This window comes from Lutra lutra, chromosome 12 (genome assembly GCF_902655055.1).
Source record: "Lutra lutra chromosome 12, mLutLut1.2, whole genome shotgun sequence".
NCBI lineage: Eukaryota > Metazoa > Chordata > Mammalia > Carnivora > Mustelidae > Lutra > Lutra lutra.
This window is the reverse complement of record NC_062289.1, coordinates 24,854,873-24,869,971: the sequence shown is the minus strand read 5'-3', so window position 1 is coordinate 24,869,971 and position 15,099 is coordinate 24,854,873. Positions and strand designations below refer to the sequence as shown.

General features: G+C 52.3%; 1 protein-coding gene across 2 annotated transcripts in view; it reads right to left on the bottom strand.

Moving 5' to 3' along the window:
- The window catches only part of MYO5B (myosin VB), a 348,888-nt gene that overhangs the window by 61,347 nt on the left and 272,442 nt on the right, over nt 1–15,099 (bottom strand). For both annotated transcript variants that reach the window (XM_047696392.1, XM_047696393.1), the window contains exons 18-21: nt 9,447–9,558; nt 5,177–5,388; nt 3,903–4,059; nt 1,635–1,874 (exon numbers count right to left, since the gene is read on the bottom strand). In XM_047696392.1, coding sequence (XP_047552348.1) covers nt 1,635–1,874; nt 3,903–4,059; nt 5,177–5,388; nt 9,447–9,558 — 721 coding nt within the window. The remainder of the gene's footprint in view (nt 1–1,634; nt 1,875–3,902; nt 4,060–5,176; nt 5,389–9,446; nt 9,559–15,099) is intronic.

Here is a 15,099-nt window from a genome sequence, read left to right as displayed (position 1 = left end):
TTTCTAATTCTGTGACCTCAGCCCGGTACTTGATGTCCCAGATCCACCATTTCCTCATCTGTGAAGTGACCTCACAAAGCCACTGGGGACCAAAGGAGAGTGAACATAAAATGCCTGTCACGGGGCACGGCATGGGGGGGTACGCAGGATGTCGTTGGGGGGGAAGTGCTATTGGCCACACTGGCAGAAGATTGTCCCCTTGTAACACAGCATCGATGTGCGTCGGATTCATCCTCTGCTTGCCGCGCCTAACAGAGCACCAGCAGTGGTCAAGCACCAGATAAAGTTCCCAAGAGGAGGATGAAGGAAGGCTGGCCACTGGAGCCACCAAAGAGTGGGCATACACGCTTGTGTGCACAGAGGCCTGCCTCATCTTTCCAACCTGGTCGTGGGTGCCCAGCGTCCTGTGCTTGGTTTGGATTCCCTGCAGCGCCCTGCACATACTCCACACTCACAGGGACCTGACCAGTGAGCTGTCACTTGTGTGACTGGTGGAGAAGGTGGCCAGGGTAGGAAAAGGAAGAAGCAGGAACAGAAGAGTGGTAAGCACCTCCTGAGCTCCCCAGGGCAACCAGACCCTTGGTGCATGTTCAATCACTTGCTCGTCTTATAGCTCTAGCAGCCCCATTTTATGGATAAGAAAACTGAGGCTCAGAGGGGGAATCAAGTCACTTGACTTTAAAGCAGCAGCAGAGCTGAATTTGAATTAGAATCTTTCTGATTCCAAAGCAAGTTTTCTTCCCACCACACAGCACAACAGAGGTAGAAGAGCAGAGTGTGGGCTCTAGAGCCAGACCGGTGGGGTTCGGATCGTAGCCTTGCCACTGTCGCCCATGTGACCCTCGCCTGTAAAGAGAGGAGGATGACACTATTTCCCTTCTGGGGCTGCTGTGAGGATTAAACAGGCTAAGAGAGACGAAGCACTAGGACGGTGCCTGGTGTTCAGCGAGCCCTCCCCAAAAGTTCGCTCTCATTACCACCCCAGGCTGCCTCCACCAAGGCAGGAGACCATGACTCTGGGCGAGTGTAGCCGCTTCCTCTTGCTGCTGCCACAAATTACCATTAAGTCAGCAATATAAATCTATGGAAACACTACAAACCTTCTGACCTTACAGTTCTGGAGGTCAGAAGTCTCAACGGGTCAGAGCAGGGCTGTGATCCTCCTTGAGGCTCCAGCAGGTAGTCCTGCCTGTTGTAGCTCCCAGAGGTGCCTGCGTCCTTGGCTCACGGCCCTGCCTCACGCCAACCTCTGCCACCACCTCTCTTCCAAATCTGACCCTCTCACCTCCCTCCCACGAGCATCCTTGTGAGGTCCACGCAAATAATGGGGTCCACGCAAATAATCAGGGCTCATCTCCCCATCACAAGACCCTTCACTCCATCACCTCTGCTAAGTTCCACTTGCATGTGAGGTCACACAGTCACAGGCCTCAGGGATCACGATGCAAACATCTTGGCGGGGGTAGGCATTATTCTGTCTGCCATAGTCGGTGGCCATTCTTGCTGACTGGGATGACACCCTCAGGACATCTGTGCTTCCTCAGGTCCCTGGTGCACGCAGTTCCCTGGGGAGTTCTCTCAAACATGCCCCCCAGGGTGTCCCCCACCCCGGGTAGGGAGCTCCGGCTGCTGACCTGGTCATCGATTTTCCGCTGCAGCTGGACCACCTTGTTCTCCATGCCCACGTTGAGGCGTTTCAGGTGCTCTGCGGAGCGGGCCTCGATCTTGAGGGCCTTCAGCTCCTGCTTGGCCTTGAGCATCCGGAAGGCGCACTGGATGACGATGGCTGCACCCCGCAGTCGCCGAAAGCGCCTGCGTGCCATCCAGCCCCGCACGTGCTTCTGGAGGACGGTGGCCTTATGCTCCATGAGGACCTGGTGGGGGACAAGCACACACCTGCTGGGTTTACACGGCAGGAAGAGGGGAGGCTCCTGCACGGCCCAGAGGAAGGGAGAGCCAAGGCTGGCCTGGGTTTTAGGAGATAAATAGAAAATACTCCTCCCTAAGACACAAGGCTCCGGGGGCCATTTGTGGTAAGAACCAGTTTTAACGAACTTCTGTAGCAGTCCACATACCTGCAGAGAATCAGCTGTTGAACTCTTGTTTTTAGTTTGTTTTCTGTTTTACTGGTCAGGGAACCACAGGGTTAAAAACCCCCAAGTTGGAGGGGCGGAGATGAACTGTGCTGATAACGCCCCATTCCCCAGATTCTGATCCCCGCCTGGTAACACTGAGCCAGAGAGACGAATGGGATTCTCTAGTCAGAGCCCATTAATGAGCCACAGACTTAGGGTTAACAAACTTGGCTTGGCAATCTTTTTCCTATGAGGTTAAAGATCGCTTGGAAAGCAAAAGCATCATTGCTGTGTCCACATCACTATGTCAACATAGCGCTTGGAAAGCAAAAGCATCATTGCTGTGTCCACATCACTATGTCAACATAGCATTTTATGTTATTTTATTTTACCCCGCAAAATAAATGTTCGTGGCATAAATGAATAAACGAGCAGACATGCCCAGTGTGCCAGCTCTAGGAGAGCCAGGGTTCAAACCTTGTGCCCCTCATGTGTTGCCTGCCCCTTCCCTGATGACATCACACAGAAATCACCAATCTCCCAGGAAAGCTCACAGAACGGGGCCCACTGACGAGGGTGTGCCCTACCCTGCTGTCTGACCACGTTCGGTTTTTCATATTCCCTTCAGTGTTTGAGTTTTATTTAGAAAATCAAGCCTCCTCTGATCACAGAAGAGAGAAATGTTCCTTTTAGGAGCAAAGCGTATTTTTGAACATTTCCTTCCAATCCATCTTCCATCTCAGCTTTGAGCGTCAGCTGTATGGGGGTGAGATGGCAGGATGGATATGCCCCGAGTCCTTCAGCTTCGCTGGAATAATGGCCTGGCACGGAGGCCAGGGTCCCCCTCCCCTGACCTCACCTCACCAAGCTTAGGCTCCTAACTCATCGAATGAGGGGGTGAGACCTGACGATGCCCACTATCGCCCCTGCTCTCACGTCTGAGTGAGTCCAACACAGGTCACCAGGCTCTGCCACTGGCTGACCGAGTACCCTTGGGCAGGTGACAGCTTCCCCAAGCAGCTCAGCTGTCCAAGGGGCACAACGATGTGCACCCATCCTACCCATGATGGTTATGGTCACACCTTGACTTGACTGGTCTCAGGGTGCCCAGATTAAACACTCTCTGGGTGTGTCTGTGGGGTGTTTCTAGATGAGAGGAGCATTTGAGTCAGTGCACTCCCCTCCCCAAGGTGGGAGGGCATCATCTCTCAGGGCCTGAGGAGAACAAAGGGCAGAGGAAGGAGGAATTCGTTCCTTTTCTCCTGCCTCACTGCTTGAATTAGGACATCTCATCTCATTTTTTCCTGCCTTCAGATGGAGATTCACACCATCCTCCTTCCTGGGTCTCAGGCCTTCAGACTTGGACTGTATGACATCACTGGCTTTCCTGGACCTCCAGCTGGTGGACGGCCGACTGTGGGACTTCCCGGCCTCCATAACTGTGGGGAATTTCCTGAGAATCTCCACATATGTATACACACACACACACGCGCGCACACTTGCACGTCTCCTATGGGTTCCATGTCTCTGGAAAACCATAATACAGCACACCTCATGGCAGGAAGCAAAGGTATGAAATCACTTAGAAGAAATTTAGGAGCAGCCTACAAATGTTCATAGTGGTGACAATCTATTTGTTGCTGCTTTAGTTCTCTCTTTAAAAAAGATCTTATTTACATTTTTTTCAGAGCGAGCCAGCAGGAGCATTAGTGGGGGGAGGGGCAGAAGGAGCAGCAGCCTCCCGGAGGAAGATCCCAGGACCCCGGGGTCAGGACCCGGCGCTGGTCCTCAGCCAGCCACCTGCAAGTCCCCGGGGCGGCTACCCACCTGCCGGTAGCTTCTCCGCACCAGCATGCCGCGGGTGAAGGCCTGGATGATGACAGCGGCCCTGCGCACCCTCTGGTAGGCCACGCGGGTCCTCCGCATGCGGTACTGCTTCTGGAACATGACGGCCGCTCGGGTCCTCCGCAGCTGCTCTGCTAGCCTGGGGAGGGAGAGGACGGGCAGCCCCCACTGAGGCAGGCCTCGTGGCCCTTTGAACTCGAGCCTCTCCCCATTCAGCCCCGCCAGCTGGAACCACTCTGACAGGATGCAGCAACACCTCGGCCCCTGAAGCTCAGGCTCTTGACAGCAGAACGAGCTTCCTCCATGTGGTCTCAGGAGTCGGAGTGTGACCAGCTCCATGATCCCCATCTGCTCCCTCACCTGCCATGAGCCCCTCACTCCAACCTGGGCAGCCCCTGATGACACTGCGTGTTTATGCTGCTCTCTGTCCCCCATATCCCCACGAGCCATGAGCTGAAAGCTAGAAAAGCCCTCCAAAATCATCTAGCAGAGCCCCAGAGGAGGAAGGAGCCCCCCAGCTGCACTCTGCCTACTGAAGGGAGTCGGTGCTGGGCCGGGGCGCTGGGTCAGGGCATTGGGCTCTGGCTAGGCCGGGGCATGGGGCTGGGGCGCTAGGCTGGGATGCTGGGCCAGAGCACTGGGCTTGGGCTAGACCGGGGCACTGGGCTGGGGTTCTGGGTGGGGGCACTGGGCTTCGGCTAGGCCGGGGCATTGGGCTGGGGTGCTGGGAGGGGGCACTGGGCTTGGGCTAGGCCGGGCCGCTGGACTGGCATCCAGGCTCCGCCCTGGGTAGTTGTAGGTGTTCAGACAAGTCACACCCTCAGCACCGGCTCCACTGAACGACTCTTAAACAGGACCTCCAGAGATCTTTCCAGCTCTAATTACCAAATTGGCAAGATGTTTGGAAACTGGTGCTACAAATCATGAAGATGAGTGGAAGCTATGAAAGGCGGAATTTGTCTTTTTCTAAAAGATTACCTTGGGATTTAGGCAAAGGGGAAATGGTGGCTTTGTGGCAAATGCAGCCAGTCTTAGGTTAGTGCTGGCAGGATGGGGACAGACTGGGGAACCGAGAGACTTGGAACTAGACTTATTCCCTCAGGTGAGAATGGCACGGGACACAGGTGCCCAGTTCCTGGGAGAAAGCTGGGGTGCAGACAGAACCACTCTAACTAGGCTGAGAGAGGCCAACCAGCTAAGCCTCCCCACCCTCCCTCCCCCACTCTGCTCTCCAGATGTGCCCCAGCTCAGCTCACCTGCGGGCCAGGTGTCCTCGGCAAAACCTCTGCAGAGTTAAGGTAGCTGCCTTCAACCTGCGGTATTTCACCTTCTGTAGCCAGCCGCGGACCGTCTTCTGGATCATGATGGTGGCTGCCCGGAACTTGTCGGCGCGAAGCTTCTCTAGGTAGGCCACCTGGCCTGCCCGGAAGAAGATCTTGGTGCGGCCAAACTGGAACTTGTCGGGATCCTTTACGAGGCAGGGAGGGGAGCACCAGTGAGGCAACACACCCTACCACCCGGGTTCTTCGGGGCAGAATTCCCTTGCCAGAGCTCGTGTACCCCTGCTCTTGGATGCATGCTCACTCTTAGCACCCTGAGTCTGTTAGACTCAGGGTGCCAAGGTATCCAGGGTGCAGCAGGGAGCAAGAAGTCTGCACTCAAGCAACTGACATCATGGTGAGAGCAGAAGACAGCAAAGGCTGAGTAAGTTTTCAGGGAGTGGTGAAGATTACGAAGACAATAAAACTGGGGACTTTATAGGTGGGATGGGGGTGTTTAAATAGGATAATCCAGGAAGGCATTTCTCTGGAAATGATATCTGAACAAAAACCTGAATAAACTCAAGGAGGCAGCCTCGGGAAAATGTAGAAGAAAGTTTCAGTAGATGAGCAAAGCAGATGCAAATGTCCTGTGGCAGCCGAAAGCGAGGTGTGTTTGAGGAACAGGACAGCCAGGGTGGTTAAGCGTGGGGGAAATGAGGGAGGCTGGCAGGAGAAGCTAATTGCCAGAGGCCTTGCAGGCCACAGCACACAACTGAGATGCAGAGCCCCTGGTGGTGCTCTGAGCATGGAAATAACCTGCTCGGGTCATTTAAAAAAGATTATCCTCAAACAACCACCCTGTTGTATGCATAATTCCAGATTGCAAATAACCTTCCAAATTTTTGATTTCAGACTATTTTGAGATATTTTTGACATATAATTACTGTCTTATTTATTTAGGTTCAAATTAATTACCCTTCCTCGTGCTCAACCCCATGGATAAGGAACGATGACCCACCAGTGTGCTCATGCACAAGCCTGGGATAGAACCCTTGAGAGTTAACCCACTATAATTGTGTACCCTTTGTAAATAAACTTCCTACTTTTATTCACTGGCATGGAGACCATAAGGAAGAAGGAGCTAAGGTCTAAAGAAAACACACACACAGGAACATGTTTCAGGTTGACCAATGGCTCTGCACTAATGCTGAATCACTACTCTGTATGGGCTCCTTGCGCTGGGATGATGGGGCTGCCTAAGCTGTCTCTGATGGTCTCCTTCACAGCCAGGCTGCAAGTGAAGCTGGGAGGGGTGAGGTATGGGCCTGGCTCTCATCCCTGCCTCTGCTCAGGGCCATGCACCTAAAGGGCCCCAGGAGATGCTATGAGGAACAGGGCTGGATCAGGGTGGGAAGCCTCCAGGCAGCCAAGGTCCTGCCCTCCTCACCACCCTGCTGGCAGGGCCGCTTCTCTGTGGAGCAGGGCCAGGGAGCAACGGGTGGGCAGCTCTGTCCTCACAGTCAAAACAAAGCCGGGCCACTCAGGCTTCCAGCGTGCCAAGGCCGGGGGAGCCTGGTGCACCCCGGGAACCAGAGTACACACGTTTATTTCCTAGTCCGGAAAAGCCACCAGGAAGGGTGTGATCTGGTCGTGAAGCCACTGTTTTCACAAATAAGGATCCTTCTGAAAGTTCCACCATGGCAACCAGTCACCATTAGCCCGATTACCACGCTCACTCAGCGCCTGCGTCCTGAGCACACGCCCTACCCCAGATCTGCTTGCTCTAACCCCGAGAATGTGTGGACTCCACTACGCACATACCAGGCCATCAGGGCTCCTCTCCTGAGAAGCTTCTCCCACAATCCCAGACTGAAGGAGGAGAAAGGAATCTCAGCAACTGTCCCAAGCCACCCTTTTTATTTCACAGACGGCAAAACCAGCGTCTGCAGTGGTGAAGCGACTTGTTCAAGGTTTTGCTGGAAATACCGAGCCCCAGGAATCCCGGGCAGTGGTCTCTCATGGCACCAGGCCCCTTTTGTGACCCAGTCTGGTCTTCACACACTCACAGACGGAGTTCCCTGTGCTCCCGGGGTTCCCTGGCAGTCCTTGCTAATAAGACTCTGCTCCCCTGTCACGATCAAGCTTCAGGCCCCCACGATCAGATTCCCTCCAGCGAGGTCTACAATCGCGTCCAGGATCAGTGGTCCCAGAGGGCAGGTACACGCATTGTGCTCTTCCTCTGGGGGCCTCCCAGCCACCACTCCAGGTTAGAGCACATAAAGAATGCAGTACATCACGGTGGGATTAAAGAACCAACTCACACTGAGGATGAAGGCTGTTCGCACAGTCCCTGCGGGAGGAGACCAGCCCTCATGAACCACCCCATGAAGCAGCCCCCGGGGCCCCCTCCCACGGACGAAGCTGTAGGCACCTGCTGCCCGGCCCCCACACCACTGGCTTCTTTCCTAACGACTGTGTTCTAAAAGGCATTGGCACTTGCTTGGGGCTGGCAGGGGCCCTTCTAGGCTGCCGTGTGGCTTCACCATAGCAGCACTGGTGACTAGAAGACATGGCCCTGAAAAGGGGTGGGGGAAACAGACGAACTATAAGGTCTGTGGAAAAGTCCTGAAGCACTGATCCTGAGTCCTTCTCCAGAAAGGATAATTACGGGTGGTGACATTCATTGCTTAGACTGGCTCAAGGGGCACGGCGACCCAGAGTAGTTTGCGGGGGGTGGGGATGTGTTGAGTCGGTGTATGTGTAACACCTTGGGCAATCTTTACCAGCTTTTTACTCCTTAGTTCCCTCATCTGTAAAATGGGGAAATGATGCCTGTATCTTCCTCATGAGGCACCGTGAGGATTAGCTGAGGCAGGTATGTGAAGCAGCCAGGAAAGTGACTCCTGGGTGCTTTATCCACAAGCCACTACTGCAGGTGACAGTCATGACAGGCCCACCTAGCTTGTCACCCATGCAGCCACCAGCATGAACTCAGAGCCCCCGTGAGAACCAGTAACAGCACCAGGAACACAAAGACAACAGGATCCCTGCCATTTCAGGGTTCCCAGTCCAGGGAAATGACAAACTCTTGATTGCAAGACAAGGGGACAGATGCAGTGATAGGACAGAGAGTGACCACTATTTGCCCATAAAGGTAGGGGTCACAAACTCCAACTGGGAGGTCAGAACCGGCTTCACAGTCTAGAAGGCATGCTAAGAGCCCATCTGGGAAGGAGGGAAGAACCTAGGAAGACCAACAGAAGAGGAGAAAGGCCTTTTAGCCAAAGGAAACAGCTCACGTTCATGTAATTTTTCATTAGGGAATTCACTTAGTTCATCCATTCTACCTATGTTCCTTCTGTGTTGGGCTCGGTGCTTCCAGCTAGGGGCTGGGGGCATTAACACAAGGGTTGTCCTTGGCAATAAAGGATCTACGTGTCTCCAAACAGGGCACCATGCCCCATGCTTCTGGTGAGCCTTAGGCTACCGGTAGTTCAGTCTCAGGAAGCCCTAAGGTATACGCGGATTTTCTACTGCAGTGGGATGGGGGTAGTGGTACCCCTAATGCCCACATTGTCTGTGGGTGAGCTGTACTGGGAATTTGCCATTTTTTGGATTTAGTTCTCTCTGTTACACTACGTTCTGAAAGGGAAGGAGTTTGTTGTACCCTTTACTGAGACCACCTGGGCCATACCCTGCTGCAACCCTGGAATACGGTGGAGCTGGTATTTCGGATCTGTCCCGCCAAGAGTCCACAAAGAAGCTCCAGAATCAAGACTCAGGTTTGAGTTCGGGGTGTTGTAGCTGCAGCCTTTGCCTTATTTACAACAAGCATCTGGGGGAAGGTCTGAGGCCAGTTAGGCAGTGAGAAGATATGAGAAGTGCACCTGTTTTCCCAACCGCTGAGGAAAGCTGTGCCTGGGCTACAGACTGGAGCCCCTGGGCGGTTGTGTGGTGTGGGCAGGGGCACGGCGGGCAGATCTACAGAGCCTCGGGCTTTGGAGAAGCCAGAGTCCTGGGCCAGCAGCAAACCCCAAGGGGTTGTGCAAACATTTTTTCTTTTCTACATGTGCAGAGATGTGAAAAAAGGTAGGAAGTACTCTACATACATGAAGGGACTTCTCTTTTACAGTTGCCGATGTTGGGAAACCAACACCTCAAACAGCTTTAAGAGGAAGGATGAAGACCAGACCACGCTGTTAAGCCCCCACTCCCCAGTTCTCTGGGCATTCCGGGTAAGCCTCTAGGGGCAAGCCTAGCTCACCTTGATGAGGTTCTCCAGGACAGACCTGCAGATGGCCTTTTTGTCTGTGTTGGCGAGCTCTCTCTTCTTGACCAGCACTCGATACCGGTTGAAGAAGTCATGGTAAGCCCACCTGGAGGGAAAGCAGGTGCATCAGGCAATGTGTCCTGCCTCTCAGCCACACAAGGGCCGAGGGCCGTCACAGACCGCGCCTGCCCCCATGGGGTCACAACTTCCAGCACAAAGCTGTTCTCAGAGCAGCAAAAAACATTCCAGGGCCTTGTCTTCCTCTAGTCCCGCTGAGAATTTCAGTGTGTGGCTGAATTACATGATCCTGAGTGGAAGAGGGAAAGGGAGGCTTCTGCAGATCGCTCTGGAAGGACTGATTGTAGGCAGAACAACTTACAGGGCTTCTGCCAACACAGATGTGGGGCGCTCCACTACCCTCCTGGAGGAGGAAACTTGCCGGGAAGGCAGCCTGGTATTTAAATGTTGGTTTTGTCTTACGACATTAATATTTCTCATTGAAAACTTCAAAAAGTGCAGAAAAGTAAACATTAGCTGATAAAAAGCGATATTCTAACCCTAAGCAACAACACTGTTCACACAGTCTGGCATACCTTAGAAAGAACCCTTTTTCTTCCCAAAGTTGATTTCCCTTAGGAGTCCCCCACCCTGTTCATTAGAGAAATATGAGCCTGCTGTGAAGGAAATGTTCAGCAACTCACATCAAAAAATAAATAAAAATTGAAGAGCTCTTCTAGTCCCACTACCTTTTCAGTAAGTGTGCTCTGGTAGGTTCCAGAAGGGAATCTTCCAGAGGGCCTTATGTCTGTCCCTTGGCCTGTGAGGAGAGCTCTACTTAAGCAAATACAAGCTTTTCAATGAGTAAACTATTTCTAGTTCTAGAAAGGGGTCCAGCCCCTTTCCCTTCATACAGATGTTCACACTCTCTCTCCTGGCTCCTGACCTGGGATCGAGGGAGGCTCACAAACGCCTCAGGTCAGCGCACATTCTGTTCCTGTGCTATGCTGCTCTACGGAGCCTCAGCTCCCAATCCAGACCCCTGTGACGGGGAAGCCGGCCCTCCAGCCCTCCCCTCACCCCATTCTGTGTCCTCAGCAGAGGTGCCCCATCAGCCCCTGCTCACCCCTCCGGAAGCACCAGGAGGTGTGGCACACAGCCTGTCCCCAGGCACACGTGTGGTCCTCGTCGCCCACTTAAAAACCAGTCAGATGCTGCTTCAAGGTTGTGCATCTACCACTTACCATCACCTGGGGCCTCGCAGAGTGATGGTCTCTCATTCTAAAGTACTAACTGGGAGTAAATGGATTGAACCCCTTCTCCCGGAGCACGTTTGCCTTTAAGGGGTGGGGGGTCCTCTAGAAATTTCATCCAAAAAAACTAAGCACTGGGGAATATTAGGTAGTCCTGGTGGGGGGGCACACCACGCGCCCGGGAGGCTGGTTCTTCCAGACTGCCTCTCCTTGCGCTCCACAACCACCCGCCAGTGTGGGCCTCGGGTCCCTCTTCCCTCCCAGGCCGTTCTCAGTGCCCTGCCCGGACTGAGCTCCTGCCTCTCCGTTACCTCAGTAACCACTTCCCTTGGTTTGGTGGAAATTTCTAACCTAGCGATGGGTGTCAGAGCGGGGAGCATAAGAGCAAGTGACAAAAAGCATTCTCGTTTTTTTCCACCGAGTAAGATGGTTGCTTAGAAGTTATACTTTCTTTTTTAACCAGCTTTGAGATAACTCACATACCATAAAATTTACTTTTAATTTGGAAAACAGACTTTAGTATATCTCTAAAGTCATGCAACCATACCAAGTACTGCATTCCAGAATATTCTCATAATCCCCCACCAAGCTCCCAGGCCCATTATCAGTCACTCCCCATTCTCCCCTCAGACCCTGGGGACCACTCATATCCTTCGTTTCTATGCTTCTTACCTTTTAATTAATCCTGTCACACAGGTAATGGTAGCCTCTATTCTGCACAGAGCTGACTGGGCATTACATGGTCCCGCTCCCAGGCTCCTTCAGGAGGAGGGTAGAGAAGCGCTGGGAGCCCCCAAGGCCTCTGTTCCATGGCCTGGGGAAGAGTCCCGTCACCCACTGTGCTCCTGTGGCTTCCTGCCCCTCCAGTTGTGGGGAGACTATGAACCAAACCCACTGAATTCCGGGCCATCTCTAATAGGCGGCTTTAGGAAATGGAAACATTGAAGGTTATCTGCCCAGCTGAAGGCTGCTTCTGTTATTCCAGTCATGTGCAATAAATGTCAAGAAAACTCCTGAGGTCTGACCATCTTAATTTTGGAGGCTTGGGAGCAGAGCGAGAGGTGATAAGCCACACATCAGATGGGCGTTCTGTTTTTAAGGCACGGGAAGGCTACCGGGCTTCTCCAGAGCTCTTTCTGCCCCAACCCCCGAGCCTTAAACACAAGCCATTCTCTCCACTGATATTTCCACGTCGGGTAAGATGCAAACAGAATGCCGGACACTGATAAAGGGTTTTGCAGGATCCAAGTCTTCTTGGTCCTCACGCTCAGCCGTCCACCAGTGGCTCCACCAAGCCGCTGTTCCCGCCCGCTCAGGGAGGCGCGGGCTCTCCCCCGAAGGCCGCTCAGCACTTTCTGGGTGACTTTCCGAGAGCACCTCCCCTCCCTGCAATAGTTATTTGTGGACTCGTCTTATTTCTCCCAACGAGTTTGCAATTTCTCCGGGGAAAATAATCAGAGCAGCATTTAGCTGGGCTAAAAACCTTAAATGGTTCTAATTTGAAGACTTCTTACTGCTGACAGTTCCAGAACTCAGGGAGGTTACGGGCTCAAGGAAACAAGACAGTAGGGAGATGCGATGGCACACATCCAGGCGGGTCCAGAACAAGGTTGGGGTACAGAAGCACGGAGGCCTCCTCCGACACAGCCTGGCCCTGTGACCTCAGGCAAGTCTTGGACTCGTTGCACGTGGAGCTCTCCGAAATGGAGAGACCACCCCCCACCTCACAAAGCACCTCCTGCATGGTGGGGGCTGAGGAGTTCCTGCATGTGGAGTGCTTAGAAAGCTCCTCCCCCCATCCAAGTGACCCTCCCCTTCCTGCCTGATCCCCACCCCTTTTCTTACAAAGGCTTCACTGCTCCAGGGTAGTACTGATGCAGGAGGAAGGCAGCCGCAGAAGCCAAGCCATTGGCTGTGGGGGCTGGAGGCAGGCTCTCCCTCTCAAGCCACCCAAGGAGCAGATGGACAGCACGGGAGCTGGGCGTGTACGAGTGCCCTTCAGCTGAGGGCCCAAAATCAAATGGGGATTCTCTATTCTGTGGGCTTCTGTGCATTTAGAGAGAAAGGCCTTGCAGGAAAGTCCCCATCACTTGGGAAGAGAAACCTCCCAAGTGAAGCTAATCAGAGTTTGTGATTGTTTTTCAAAAAAATCGAATTTCTTCACAGAACTTCCTGATTTGGTAGGGATATCTGGATGGAGATTTTTTGTGGCCATGTAAAAATTGGGGAAGACCCCTCTATAGGACCACAACGTGTCCAAGATTTCCCCCTGAAAAAATCCACGACCACAAATCTCTCCCTCCCGGAGCATTTTAATGATTCCCGTTTCCCTGTGGGATACAGAGCTTTATGCCTTCTCTAAAAACTAGCTTTTGTACATGTGTTAGCTTCTCTGCTCGACTCTAGCCTCCTCTGGCCGGGCTAGGATATATTTTTAAACTTCTCAGCACCTAACACGGTATCTTCCTACATAGTTACTTACATTTTAAAAGAATGGATGTTTTCCTGACCAATAAAGAGGTTGGAATTCCAATGTTAGACCTTTTCATTCTACTAGTGTTTCTCAAAAAGGATACTATTGGCTTTGTAGCAGGATGATCCTTTTGTGCTCCAACGGACAAAGACCATTCCTTACCACGCCATTCCTTGTGATACTCAAACATGTTGGCAAATATCTGCAGAATGTTTCCTATAGAACATAGTTCTAGTCCAGAAAACCACCATCTTGAAACCAACCAACCATGCCTGCCATCTTCCTCCACAGTCTAAGTCCGCTGCTTCTGTTCGTGCTTTCCGCCCTCCTCAGGTGGCCCTGGACAGGTCCTCTCCCACTTACTCTACGGCTGTGTGACAGCATGGACAGGTCTTTTAAGCCAGCCCTAGGCCTGGCTGTTCCTCCGTTCCGTATCACATTAACAGTGGGAGAAGAGGTCCCATTCTTAGTCTGTTACTAGGCCCCAGCTGTGGCCTCAGCCCTGGGTTACATAGAGTCCCAGCGGCCTCAGGGACAGAATGCACTCAGTCCCACTCTCCCTGGATTTGGACTCCCAGGCAAGGGGCTTGGCCAAATGTCCTGGACTTTAGTGCCGTGCTTCCTGTGGAAACAAGGCCGCGTGCCCCTGGCCGGCTAGGGAGAAGTGCCCTCCTGGTAGTCACAGCTGGGTGTGGGGTAAAAGCCCAGGGCCTAGGATCGCTCCTGGTGAGAATGGGGAGATCAGAGGCAGAGGCAAGGTTGGAAAGGTGCTTCCTTACAACAGGCTCCTCAGGCTTGAGACAGCATGTGGTGAACACAGCTGCTGTGAGTGCGGAGCAAACACAGTAGGGTGATGTTCTGGTCGACTAAGTTGCTATCTAGAGCCCCATAACCATTTGCGTGTGGGAACATTCTAGAGAACATGCCTCCCTGAGTGGTCCTCAGTGGATGGCTGCGAACAGATGGAGAACAGTTAAAGTGATCACACTGTGTACTTCCCTTCTCTTGGATAGATTCCCTCCTGCAGGATTGGCTGGAAAAACAAACTCTAAGAGTCCTCAGGAAGAACCCTTCAAGATGGTAGGTCAGGTTATCACGAGGGTGAAAACTGCGAGCACGTTTGCAATCTATCCGATAAGCAACTAGTACCTTGAAAATACAAAAAACTCCTACAGCACCAAAGGGACAAATAACGCGGTTAAAAAAATGGACAAAAAAAAAAATCTGAATACATTTCTTCAAAGAGGATATACAGGGGCGCCTGGGTGGCTCAGTTGGTTGAGTGGCTGCCTTTGGCTCAGGTCATGATCTCAGGGTCCTGGGACCGAGCCCTGCATTGGGCTCTCTGCTCAGAAGGGAACCCGCTTCCCCCCTCTCTCTGCCTGCCTCTCTGCCTATTTGTGATCTCTGTTAAATAAATAAATAAAATCTTTAAAAAAAGAAAAAAAGAAAAAAAAGAGGATATACAAATAGCTAACAAGCCCACGAAAAGACGCGCAACATCATTAATCATCCAGGAAACACAACCAAAATCAAAATGGGATACCACTTGACACCCCCTAGAATGGCTCTAACGAAACAGACAGACAATAACAAATGTTGGCAAGAATGTATAGAAACAGGAAACCACATCCATTGCTGGTGGAAACATAAAATGGTGCAACTACGGGGGTTACTGTCTGGCAGGTCCTCAAAAGGGTAAACAGAGTTACCATGCCAGCCAGCATTCCCACTCCCAGATATATCATCAAGAGAAAGAAAAATGCATGTTCACACAAAAATACACACATGGATATTCAGAACAGCATGATTCATACCTGGCCCAAAGCGGAAATAACCCAAATGTCCATCGATTGATGGATAAAACCCAGTGTATCCTTGCAACAGGATGGTATTAGGCAACATAAAAAAATAAAACCGTGTT